The sequence below is a fragment of the Acartia tonsa genome, chromosome 8 (assembly GCF_053477335.1).
Source record: "Acartia tonsa isolate MP-2025a chromosome 8, ASM5347733v1, whole genome shotgun sequence".
Lineage (NCBI taxonomy): Eukaryota > Metazoa > Arthropoda > Copepoda > Calanoida > Acartiidae > Acartia > Acartia tonsa.
Genome location: NC_137267.1, coordinates 47,917,348 through 47,931,233, shown reverse-complemented (window position 1 = coordinate 47,931,233; position 13,886 = coordinate 47,917,348). Strand labels below are relative to the sequence as shown.

Sequence of the window (13,886 nt, the reverse complement as noted above, 5' to 3'; positions counted from 1 at the left end):
GGAGTGCTAGATCGATACCTAGTTTTTAGATTACCAATACCTAATAAAACTAATAAAATCTAGGAAAAGCATAATATAACTTTTACTTTAGTGGAGGATTTTTAGAATTACTTTTTAATTCTCTTTCTCTTTGTATCAAAGTAAGTTTAATTAGAATTTATCAAGAAATAGAAGTATACGTGTTAAATAAACATTTAATTTGTGGAATTCACTATTTTTCATTCACTAGGACTAGGACTCGGCAGCCGCAATTGTGTGCATAAAAAAATCTTAAAAGACGTATTTTCTGATTAGGTATAGGCTTAGACAACCAGCTGAATCTTAAAATTATACTAAGACGCTTTCACTGAGGCTTACACGCGAGTGCCTAGCCCCGATTAGGACAAGTGGCTTGCAAAATAAATCAGACAAAGCTCCAAATGGGAATCAATATAACTTTTAGTTGAAGTAGATGTAATCTAAGATAAAAAAGGAGGTTGTCAAAAGCATTATTATCTTGTTGGTGTTCAAATAATATTTTATGGGAATCATTATAGCTAGATGATTCTATACGTAGAAATTTTTTTAAAAAATCATGTTTTATTTTTTTAACACAGGCAGTAATACTCAATTTGATTAAAATATAAAACCGCTGAAAATTAAACCTGCAACCAAATTGTGTTAAAAAGAAATCAGCCTGCTATAGGATGATTTAAGACATGTAAAATGTGTCCAACAAAAAACAGTCACACACACATAAACACAAGATAGATAGGGGACAATGGACTGTTTATTACACTAGTTCCCAAAGTTTTATTATGATGTTTTCTTATTCGTAGACTTTTCAACTTTGGTGACTTTAGTGAATTATGATTGGTTGGATTATTAAGTTAAGTGTTCAAAACTTTCAACCCCTAATTTTAATCTACAGATGGGGTTATTTTGTGTATCATCGTTGGGGATGTACATCAATTTATCGGCCATTGTCTTATCCTTTTAGATTCCTGCATAAACACAAAGAAACAAGGATGACAACATCCGTAAAAGCAAAGCTTTTAAATAAGAAGGAAGGACAAACGAACATTAACTCTTGTAGAGCGTCAAAGCTTGTCAAAACTTGATAATGAAATTGATAGGACAATTCTAACATATATGAATTAACGAAAAAAGGTAACCGTTTCGAAAATTTGTGCAAGCAATTTTCTTAAAGAAAATATTTTCAAAATGATTTATTACTAATAAAAACTTCTGACATGTAGTAAATACGATTTAGTTTGCTATGTCAATCATATTCTAGTCGTAAAAAGGGGGGGGGGGGGTAAGCGTCAAAGCTTGTCAAAACTTGATAATGAAATTGATAGGACAATTCTAACATATATGAATTAACGAAAGAAGGTAACCGTTTCGAAAATTTGTGCAAGCAATTTTCTTAAAGAAAATATTTTCAAAATGATTTATTACTAATAAAAACTTCTGACATGTAGTAAATACGATTTAGTTTGCTATGTCAATCATATTCTAGTCGTAAAAAAGGGGGGGGGGGGGAGTAACGCAATTAGCTTTTCCGTAAAGGTATTTGGTTCAAGACTTTTAGACAGTAGTAAACCGCTATAATTTGGCATTGCAGTTGCTCTAATACGGCAACAATATAGATCTGTAAATCAATAGCGGCAAAACCGCCGCTGTCTTGAATTATAGGCAACTAATAGAGAAATTTTACATTTTACTTTTTTTGGTAGATAAACTTATCCGTTTCTTTACACCAAAACGTAATGTACACCCCCCCCCCCCCCCACAGGGATCTAAAGGGATAAGACAATGGTTGATTAATTGATGTACATACCAGTACATCCCCAATGAAGATACACAAAATTGTCTCTACTGTAGATTAAAATTAGTGGTTGAAACGTGTGGACACTGAACTTTATGAATCAACCAATCAAATTATTTTAAGTCTCCAAAAATGTTGAGTCAACGAAAAAGAAAACGATATTATAAAACTTTGGGTACTAGCTTAATAATCAGGCCAATGTCCCCTCCCTCCCTGAATGTCCATACTACACACACTTACACAGCAAAAAAAGATCTGAACTCTCAGTAGATTTCTACGTTTTAAACCAGTCACTTTGCTTCAATAGTTTTTCAAGTGAAAAAAGAAATCTATGAAACTTTTAACTAGAAATCTACCAAATTGTATAAATTATTTAGTTTTGTTATGAAAGTGATTCAAATATGATTCGACAATTTTAATTAATAGTTCAAAATGTAATTCAAAATTGGTTAGGGCCTTCTTAAGAAGGCCTCGAGTTTAAAACATCTTATGTATGTTTTTTAGAATACTGATTAAAAGTAAGTTATATTATTTTGATTTACTTACCTAATACAAGACAATTATAAAATTTGTATTTTAAAATTCATTTCCAGTATGGCTTTGAAACTTATTAATATCCTCTGTATTAGAACCGGTTCTCAGCTGTATTGAAAAATAATGTACAGCATCGAATCACAGACAGTTTTCCATGAATTTTAAAATAAAAAGCATAAAAGTTTTGCTAGCCCGAGCCTTCGGCCCCCTCGAGGCTAACAAAATTGGGTTTAATTAAATATTCTTTTTTAATATCTGCAGAAAGCTGTCTATAATACGATGCGATAATTAACTTTTTTTTGTAGGTTACCTGATCGGCCTAGCAATTTTTTTTGCCAATTTAGGAAAAGAATTTAAAATTCGCGACTACTTGTAAAACTGTTTTTTTAATGTATTCTTATACATCTGACCAATTGTCTAAACTTAAGACTAGTCTTATAAACTCTAATAAAATCAATAGTTATACCTTTTAACCCTATTTTTTGTGCAAATTTTTGGCAAAATGACAAAAATGCATTAAAAAAATTGGTGTTCTAAAAAGTTGTAAAAGTATGTATAACACCAGAGCTGGATCTTTAGATCATTTTAGTGGTGAGCCGGATCGGGGTGCACCAGAGGTGGTCTGAAGGTGAGCCACAGCCACTGCTAAAAAAACATTAATCTTTAAAAGATTTTTGGTGGGGTGTTGCCAGATCGCTAGCGGCACTCAATAAAATATCTATCTTTAAATACTTTTTTTTGGCTCACCCCCCAAAAAAACAAAGATAAAGAGCCCCATATCACCCCCTTATCATGTACTATCATACTAAGACTTAAACAATTTGTAAAAAGCCTGAGAAAAAAATAAACAGCTTTTTAAACTATTAAATTAATGTGTTAAAAATGGCCCTTGGGTATTATGGTTTTATTTTGTTTCAGTTCCATAATTTTGTCTAATTTTCTATATGTTTTAAGTACTATTATAGATTTTTCTAATTTAGAACTTTTCCTAATAACATGAAGGTACTGGTTTTTTAATAAGGTGAAAATTTTAGCTATTTAAATTAAGGGGGGGGGGAAGTTTGTACAGTTATAGGAAATGAAATTCAGTACCAAATTTTGCCCTGGCCGTTTGGGCTTGTTTTTAAAGTTATCAACCTAATTCTTTTTGTAAGCGCTCTTATATGATTGGATCTACCTGTAAAACTTTAAAAATTGAATTTTGGGACTTTCCCTTAAAAGGGCTAGTGGAGCAAAAGACCCCCAAACACTAAAATTTTAAGTTCTGAGTCTATTTTCTGAGATATTGAGACGATTTTTTTAATGAAAACACTTTTTAACAAAACCGAACTAAATAGCCCATACAAATTTCATTTTGGGACTTTCCTTCTAGGGGCTAGTGGAGCAAAAGGCCCACCAAACACTAAAATTTTAAGTTCTGAGCCTATTTTCAGAGATATTGAGACGATTTTTTTAATGCAAACTTTTTTCACAAAACCGAACTAAGTAGCCATTACAAATTTCATTTTGGGACTTTCCCTTAAAGGGGCTAGTGGAGCAATAGACCCCCCAAACACTAAAATTTTAAGTTCTGAGCCTATTTTCAGAGATATTGAGATGATTTTTTTTATGAAAACTTTTTCCACAAAACCGAACTAAGTAGCCATTACAAATTTCATTTTAGGACTTTCCCTTAAAGGGGCTAGTGGAGCAAAAGACCCCCTAACACTAAAATTTTAAGTTCTGAGCCTATTTTCAGAGATATTGAGACGATTTTTTTAATAAAAACCCTTTTTAACAAAACCGAACTAAGTAGCCAATACAAATTTCATTTTGGGACTTCCCTTCTAGGGGCTAGTGGAGCAATAGGCCCCCCAAACACTAAAATTTTAAGTTCTGAGCCTATTTTTAACAAAACCGAACTAAGTAGCCATTACAAATTTCATTTTGGGACTTTCCTTCTAGGGGCTAGTTGAGCAAAAGACCCCCAAACACTAAAATTTTAAGTTCTGAGCCTATTTTCAGAGATATTGAGACGATTTTTTTAATAAAAACATTTTTAACAAAACCGAACTAAGTAGCCAATACAAATTTCATTTTGGGACTTTCCTTCTAGGGGCAAGTGGAGCAAAAGGCCCCCCAAACACTAAAATTTTAAGTTCTGAGCCTATTTTCAGAGATATTGAGATGATATTTTAATATGAAAATATTTTTAACAAAACCGAACTAAGTAGCCATTACAAATTTCATTTTGGGACTTTCCTTCTAGGGGCTAGTTGAGCAAAAGACCCCCAAACACTAAAATTTTAAGTTCTGAGCCTATTTTCAGAGATATTGAGACGATTTTTTTAATAAAAACATTTTTAACAAAACCGAACTAAGTAGCCAATACAAATTTCATTTTGGGACTTTCCTTCTATGGGCTAGTGGAGCAAAAGGCCCCCCAAACACTGAAATTTTAAGTTCTGAGCCTATTTTTAGAGATATTGAGACGATTTTTTTTAATAAAAGCATTTTTAACAAAACCGAACTAAGTAGCCATTACAAATTACATTTTGGGACTTTCCTTCTAGGGAATATTGGAGCAAAAGACCCCAAAACACTAAAATTTTAAGTTCTGAGCCTACTTTCAGAGATATTGAGATGATTTTTTTAATGAAAACATTTTTAACAAAAGCGAACTAAGTAGCCAATACAAATTTCATTTTGGAACTTTCCTTCTAGGGGCTAGTGGAGCAAAAGACCCCCCAAAAAAAATTATCATAAAAAAATCAGCCATGATATCTTTAAAAATAAGCTCAGAATTTAAAATTTTAGTGTTTGGGGGTCTTTTGCTCCACTAGTCCCAAAATGTAATTTGTAATGGCTACTTAGTTCGGTTTTGTTAAAAATATTTTCATTTAAAAAAATCATCTCAATATCTCTAAAAATAGGCTCAGAACTTAAAATTTTAGTGTTTGGGGGCCTTTTGCTCTACTAGTCCCTAGAAGGAAGGTCCCAAAATGAAATTTGTAATGGCTACTTAGTTCGGTTTTGTTAAAAATATTTTTATTAAAAAAAATCGTCTCAATATCTCTAAAAATAGGCTCAGAACTTGAAATTTCAGTGTTTGGGGGGCCTTTTGCTCCACTAGTCCCTAGAAGGAAAGTCCCATAATAAAATCTGTAATGGTTCCTTAATTCGGTTTTGTTAAAAATGTTTTCATTAAAAAAATCATCTCATATCTCTAAAAATAGGCTCAGAACTTAAAATTTCAGTGTTTGGGGGGCCTTTTGCTCCACTAGTCCCTAGAAGGAAAGTCCCAAAATAAAATCTGTAATGGTTCCTTAATTCGGTTTTGTTAAAAATGTTTTCATTAAAAAATTCATCTCATATCTCTAAAAATAGGCTCAAAACTTAAAATTTCAGTGTTTGGGGGGCCTTTTGCTCCACTAGTCCCTAGAAGGAAAGTCCCAAAATAAAATCTGTAATGGTTCCTTAATTCGGTTTTGTTAAAAATGTTTTCATTAAAAAAAATCATCTCATATCTCAAAAAATAGGCTCAGAACTTAAAATTTTAGTGTTTTGGGGTCTTTTGCTCCAATATTCCCTAGAAGGAAAGTCCCAAAATGTAATTTGTAATGGCTACTTAGTTCGGTTTTGTTAAAAATGCTTTTATTTAAAAAAATCATCTCAATATCTCTAAAAATAGGCTCAGAACTTAAAATTTTAGTGTTTTGGGGGCCTTTTGCTCCACTAGCCCCTAGAAGGAAAGTCCCAAAATGAAATTTGTATTGGCTACTTAGTTCGGTTTTGTTAAAAAGTGTTTTCATTAAAAAAATCGTCTCAATATCTCTGAAAATAGACTCAGAATTTTAAATTTTAGTGTTTGGGGGGTCTTTTGCTCCACTAGCCCCTTTAAGGGAAAGTCCCAAAATGAAATTTGTAATGGCTACTTAGTTTGGTTTTGTGAAAAAAGTTTTCATAAAAAAAATCATCTCAATATCTCTGAAAATAGGCTCAGAACTTAAAATTTTAGTGTTTGGTGGGCCTTTTGCTCCACTTGCCCCTAGAAGGAAAGTCCCAAAATGAAATTTGTATTGGCTACTTAGTTCGGTTTTGTTAAAAAGTGTTTTCATTAAAAAAATCGTCACAATATCTCTGAAAATAGGCTCAGAACTTAAAATTTTAGTGTTAGGGGGTCTTTTGCTCCACTAGCCCCTTTAAGGGAAAGTCCCAAAATTCAAGTTTTAAAGTTTTACAGGTAGATCCAATCATATAAGAGCGCTTACAAAAAGAATTAGGTTGATAACTATAAAAACAAGCCCAAACGGCCAGGGCAAAATTTGGTACTGAATTTCATTTCCTATAACTGTACAAACTTCCCCCCCCCTTATTAGTATTTTAATATTATTCCTCTTTAAAATATAAATAGTTGTTTATAGGATCGTATTATAGACAGCTTTCCGCGGACATTAAAGGGAAAAATGTAATTCAAAATCCAGTTTTGTTACCCCTGAGGGGCCGAAAGAAAGTTAGTTATGTAGGAACTTCACTATTGAGAAATGAAACAAATTACAAACACATGATTTCTTGGTACAGAATCAGATTGGAATTCTGAAAAATAAAAAGTTAAAAATTATTGTATAGATTTTCGTATTATAATTGATGAGGTTCACTTTTCATTTTTTTTCGGGGGGGGGGGAGGATTGGGGTGGGGGTCTATTATCCCCCCCCCCCCCCACGCCTTGCTTAAAATATTATTTCACACATCCAAAGACGTCCAGGAGGAGGGGGGGGGGTTAAAGAGGTGTTTACCCCTCTCAAAATTTTAAATTATACACTAGATTACCCGCTTTAAACATATAAAACCCCCCATTTAACCTGTCTCAATGTAAAAAGCATGGACGTTCCTGGCGTATTCTACTTTTTATTATCACGCATACTTATCCTAATTCTTACAAAAATTAAACAATTAAGATGTGTAGGTATCACGCTAGGCCACTCAAAGGGAAGAAGGACGTGCTTTGATTTGACAAAATGTGAAAGAATTAGTTTTGAAAAAAAAGCGTAACAATTCATTTATTTACCTTAAATGATGTTCAGGTCTAGCTAAACTCTGAACTGATATAGTTTTATTTTAGTAGAGCTTTCAATGAGACCCTTTAGAGTTTAAGGTTTTAGCCCATTTTCTGGCATTCTTCCCATAGATGCTAGGGGCAAAACCTCTAGTTTATAAAATCCCTTTATGCCTCCTAAAGAATAGCTATTTCTCGCATCGTATTATAAACAACTTTCCTCCCAAGAAGTCGGAAGTCCCGAGCAAACAAAACTGCTATTAATTTTATGAATTTTATTTTGATATTTGTTGAAAATTGTCCGTAATACGACGCTATACATGATTTCTCAGCCTGGCTGAGAACCGGTTCTTATCAAGCGGATATTAATCCGCTGTTTCGAAGCCATACTGGAAATGTTCATTCTTGTCGTGAGTTTTGGCAGAGAGCCTGTCAAAGCGTACAGCTTGTCTCCCATTTGTTGCGGTTTTTAGGCAGGGATCTAAAGTGATAAGACAATGGCTGATAAATTGATGTACATACCCAATGATGATACATAAAATTACTTCTTTTGTAGATTACAATTTTTTAAAAATCCCTAATGTTGTTAAGCCAACGAATAGGAAAACCTTATCATAAAACTTTAGGGACTGGTGTAATAAACAGCCCAATGTCCCCTCCCTCCCTGGTTTATAGGAGCAAAGTTTCACATTCAAGATAAACAGATTTTCCCTCCATGGTTTCAAGCTTCGGTAGGACCTAGGAGGGAGGGGACATTGGGCTGTTTATTACACTTGTCCCTGCAGTTTTATGATAAGGTTTTTCTATTCGTTGGCTTAAGGAACACTGATTTTAATCTACCGAAGGGGTAATTTTTATGTATTATCATTGGAGATGTACATCAACTTATCGGCCATTGTCCCTTTTACGTATTTTCACTTAGTGTGTATCTCTAATACAAAGTAGAACGATGTTTGTCTGTCTATCTGTCTGTTTGTCTGTCTGTCTATTTGTTTGTAGCGAAGGATCTTGCTAACCGCTGAACCGATCGGGTTCTCCTTTACGGGGTAGCTTCTCATAGGTCCCGGGAAGGTTTATAATTATTATCTTGGGTGGTGGGACACCCCCAATCCCCCCCAAAAATGAAAAATACCCCGTCCCCCCCCCTAAAAAAAAAAATTTTCCCCTCCCCCCCAATTTTTTTTAAATTTTTCTTTTAAAACTAAAATACGAAAAATTGGTTTGATTAAACCTCTTGTGTCAAAGCCCCTAGAGGCTAGGATTGAAGCCGCTAGTTTTTGCTTAAAGTGCATGACATTCAATTCCCCGATAACAAATAAATTTAAGGTTTGTGTTAATACACTCGCAAGCAAAAAAGTTATTTAAACATTTGAAAGGATTGCAAAATAAAAATTATTCAGCAGTTTATAATGCTTTCATGGAAAAAGGAACAAGGCAACTGAAAATAGTTTTTTTTTTCATCGTATTATAAACCGCTTTCCGCGGATATAGAATGTATAATTATAAGATTAAAACCAGTTTTTTTAGCCCCGAGGTGCCGAAGGCACGGGCTAAAAAACTGGTTTTAATTTTATGATTGTACATTTATATATTCGTAGAAAGCTAGATATAATACGATGCTAGACATAGTTTTTTCGTATGAATGAGAACCGGTTCCTATCCACCGTAGTGGATTTTGTTTCAATATTGATCAATTTTAACTGGTTATCATAAACTAAGATTCTTCAAAGTTAATTAAAACTCAATGAAAAGTTTTCAGTATGGCTTGGAAACAGATTAATATCCGGGGTATAAGAACCGGTTCTTAGCCACACTGAAAAATCATGTTATAGTATCGTAATATATCCAGTTTTCTTCAAATATAAAAATGTTCAATCATAATATTTTAAAACCAGTTTTGTTAGTCCATGCCTTAGGCTAACAAAACTGGTTTAGTCTTATAATTTTACATTTTTATATCCGCGGAAAGCTGTCTATAATAAGATGCGAAAAATAACTATTTTATGTAAACTAAATTTTTTATTATTTTACACAAAAACATAATAATAATACAAAAAATTTGCATGCACAATATGAAAATAAATACATAGAATGAATTCTAGACCCAGACAAATTATATTGCTGTGAATTTAAATATTTTGTGCAAATTAAGTTATTAATCTTCATACAAATAAAACCATATTTTAGTTTTTACAAATTTAAAGATTTATTCCAGTTTTGTTAGCCCCTGGGCTGAGAAAACAATATTTTTTTTATTTCATTATCCGTAGAAAATTGTCTATACTTTGATAGGATACTTGATTTTTCAGTATGGCTTATAGCTGGTTCTATTCCAGCGGATATTAATAGGTTTTAAAGCCATACTGTAATACTTATTATTTGCGTTGTAAATCTAGTTTAGAAATTAGTAGGTTTCTGTATAAGGCTAATACTTTTACATAACTATATTTTATCAAAAAAGGTTTATTTCTTTCTTATTCTTAAATTCAGGGAGGTAGGGGACATTAGGCTGTTAGTTCACGAGTCCCCAAAGGCTTGAAATAACGTTTTCTTAGTCGTTGGCCTTACAACTTTGGGGACCTTGATTGAAGTTTGATTGGCTGTTTCATTTAGTTAAGCGTCCAAACGTTTCAACCTCTAATTGTAATCTAATGAAGGGGTAGTTTTGTTTATCATCATTGGGGATGTACATCAATTGTCTTATTCCTTTAGATCCCTGGGTGGTTGGGGCTACCTTAAAATTTAATTTTGTATTTAAAACCAATCTTTTTTGTCATAAATTTTCTTTTACTTTAGGAATAAAAAATGCTTAATTGCATTTAAAGAAGGAGAAAAAAGCATTTCGATATCTGACAAATCTTTTTAGAAATTCACTTTTTTTTCATTTGAATTTAATTCCTAAATCTTAAAGTGGGATTAGAATGAATTTTTAATGTATTTTTTATCCACTTTAAATCTGAGTTATTTATACATTTATGCATTGATATCATTTTTATATATTTAGTAGAATAGATAATGATAATTTTGTTTCGTCCCATCAGGGCTAACAAAACTGGTTTAATCTTATAAATTTAATATCAGCGGTAAGCTGTCTATAATAGGAAACTTTAGATAACTTTTAACTATAACCAAATAGTTAATCTCTTGTAACAGGAAAAGTACAGACTTCCAACTTCCAAGGGTGGGGGTAAAGTGGTGTTTACTCCTGTATAAAGGGGGGGGGGGGCGAAAGTGACACTTTTTGAAACCAAAACTAAAAGTCAAAGGAACTCAACTAAAAAAAGAGTTACAGGTCTGACATTTTGCATGGCAGTTGCTTTATAGGGGTACAATATGGAACTGTGAAGAAACGGCGGCGCAACCGCCGAAAACCGCCGAGAAAAGGCAAAAAAAAATTCGGCGGGAAATGGCGGTTTTCGGCGGTTGCGCCGCCGTTTCATCACAGTTCCATATTGTACCCCTATAAAGCAACTGCCATGCAAAATGTCAGACCTGTAACTCTTTTTTTAGTTGAGTTCCTTTGTTGACCTTTAGTTTTGGTTACAAAAAGTGTCACTTTCGCCCCCCCCCCTTTGAAACCCCTCATTTTATCCCCTTAAAATTTTAAAAATACATTAAATCACCCTTTAAACCTTGGAAACGCACTCATTTTACACTCTAAAAATAAATGAAAGGGATAAATTTCACTTATTATTTGCAATATATTTATTTCTACCACTGAATTGGATGTCGTAATAATTGAAAAAAATAATACAATTAGCATAAACCTTAAAGTTAAGTTAAAAGGTAGAAAATTTAAGTAATCAATTCATACAGTATATCATGTATTTCTTTTGTTTTAGCATAATTTTTGGATTAAAAAATAGGTATAAAGTAATGATTAATAGTAATCTTAAATTAGGTGCCGAAAAAATTAGCTTTTGGAATCTTTTGCAATTTTTAAACTACAGTTACAGTTTTAACAGTTAACCAACGGAAATTTTTTTATTAGGTGATACTCAGGGCGGAAGGGGACATTGGGCTGTTTATTACACTAGTTTATTAAACTTGATTGGTTGGTTCATTTGGTTGAGTGTCCAAACGTCTCATCCACTATTTGTAATCAACAGAAGGGATAGATTTGTGTGTCATCACTGGAGAGGTATATCAATTTATATGCCATTGTCTTATACCTTCATGTCCCTGGCGTTACCACTATTTTAAAGAAGCCTTACAATAGAGTGATTTTATTTTTGTTGTTTGTACAGGCCAGGACTTCAGTCATCGTACAGAAGCAGACACCAAGTAGTCAGGTTCAGGTACTTCAAGGATTATTATATAATTGAGGTCATGGGTAGCAATTTCGTAGGGATAGAAATTTCGTGGGGATAGATTTTTCGTCAAAATTAATTCATATCAGTTTCAATAATTAGTATACAATAGATATCTTTACTTGGATCTTACACCACAAGTTAAACTTGTAGCGATAAATAACTATTCAGGCATTTATTGTCATAAATTACTTTCTTAAAATATATCTTTGCATGCTCTTAAAAACTATTTGTTGTCTTTTTTTATCATTTCTTAAACTATTTTAAAGCTTTACACATGTAAATATTTAGTTCAACTTTTTTGTCAGTTTAATAGGTATAGGATGTTTGAAATACACCCTAAAAATAATCAAATAAATGATGTGATAATTATTTATCGCAATGGATTATAGACAGATTGTTGTGTATATTGAAATGAAAGATTAAAACCACTTTTGTTAGCCCTGAGGGGTCCTATGACTGGACTAACAAAACTGAGCTGGATCTTTTAATCATTTCAATCGTGCGCTAAAACACCCTGCACAGAATTTCAGACAATCACTGCGCGGGGTGATTTAGCGCACCATTGAAATGATTTAAAGATACAGCTCTGGTATTATTTTGATGATTTTTATTTTAATATTCATGGAAAATTGTCTGCAGTGTGAAGTTTTACAAATTTTTCAGTATGACTTGAACTGGTAAAAATCCAGCGAACATCAAAAGGTTTCAAAGCCATACTGAAAAGCTAATTCTATGTAATTGATCTTTCATTTTATACCCAACTAAAAGTAATTAATCCTTTGGGTGCCCCAGGTTCAGCCCCCGCCACCCGCCCGAGACAACAGCTGTTCAGATCTGGAGGCAGAGGAGACATTGCAAAGACGACATACACAGGAGTATAATTCTTATCATGAGAGGTAAGACGATATTTGACTTTTTAATAAAGTAACTTTGTTTTTTGCTACTTACGTCATTGGATTCATTATTACTTCCAGCTGGCTAAAATAGCGATACTCCCCCCCCCCCCCCATCTAATCTTTTACTTTATTATAAATCGATTGTGACATAAGGTTTACTGAATTTTTGTTATTATTATAACCGAACTTTTATCTATAATATTGCTATGCTTCTTAATGCTAAAACATAATTCATTTTGGTTTAAGAAATTCGTATATAAATTCAATAATAGTTTTACAATCAAATTATGTAAATTTGAATATTTATTGACTTGAATAGTACATTTTTGTGAAGCATATGTACTATAAGATGAATAGGGGTGTGGATTGTTCAGGGATCTAAAGGTATAAGACAATGCCCGATAAATTAATGTACATCTCAAATGATGCTACACAAAATTACTCCTTCTGAAGATTAAAATTAGTGTTGAAACGTTTTGACACTGAACACAATGAACCAACCAATCAATATTTAATAAAAGTCTTCAAAGTAGTTAAGCTAACGAATAAGGAAATGTTATTTTAAAACTTTGAAGACTAGTGTAATAAACAGCCCAATGTCCTCTACTTCCCTGATTAAAACTAGTTCATCTAAAGTTTTAGATGTGTATTTTACATAAATGTTGGAAAAATGTGTACTCTAAGAATGGATTGCAATTTGATTTATTTGACCTTTAATCATGGAATGAGGGCACATTTCACTAGTCCCCAAAGTTTTATAATATCGTTTTCCTATGGGTTGGCTCAAAACTATGGAGGCTTTTTCTGAATTTTAATTGGAAGGAAAATTATGTTGAGGTATAAACGTTTCAACGACTAATTGTAATCTACAGAAGTGGTAATTAGGTGTATCATCATTGGGAATGTACATCGATTTATATGCAATGCCCTGTCTTTAATAGAAATGAAATATACATAAAATGGTTAAGGCATATTTATAGATTGTCTGCAAAATTGTTCAATAAACTAAATTGTAATTTGGTTTATCCAATTGAAAAGATGTATTACTTTAATGGAGGTGGAATAAGGGGGTGGGGTTGAGTTTGTTCAGTTATAGGAAATAAATATTCAGTATAAAATTTTGCCCTGGCCGTTTGGGCCTGTTTTTATAGTTATCAACCTAATTCTTTTTGTAAGCTCTCTTATATGATTGGATCTACCTGTAAAATTTTGAAATTTGAATTTTGGGACATTCCCTATAGGGGCTAGCAAAAGACCCCCCAAACAATAAAATTTTAAGTTATGAGCTTATTTTTAA

General features: G+C 32.7%; 1 protein-coding gene across 4 annotated transcripts in view; it reads left to right on the top strand.

Annotated features, from left to right (window-relative positions):
- LOC145327166 (uncharacterized) overlaps positions 1-13,886 on the top strand; it is a 120,567-nt gene that overhangs the window by 11,848 nt on the left and 94,833 nt on the right. For 3 of the 4 annotated variants that reach the window (XR_013882098.1, XM_080170734.1, XM_080170732.1), the window contains exons 3-4: positions 11,628-11,678; positions 12,486-12,589. Coding sequence is in view for 3 of the 4 variants with exons in the window: in XM_080170734.1 (XP_080026860.1) it covers positions 11,628-11,678; positions 12,486-12,589 (155 nt within the window). In the remaining variant the exon portion in view is untranslated. The remainder of the gene's footprint in view (positions 1-11,627; positions 11,679-12,485; positions 12,590-13,886) is intronic. The other variant, XM_080170733.1, reaches the window with a different exon arrangement.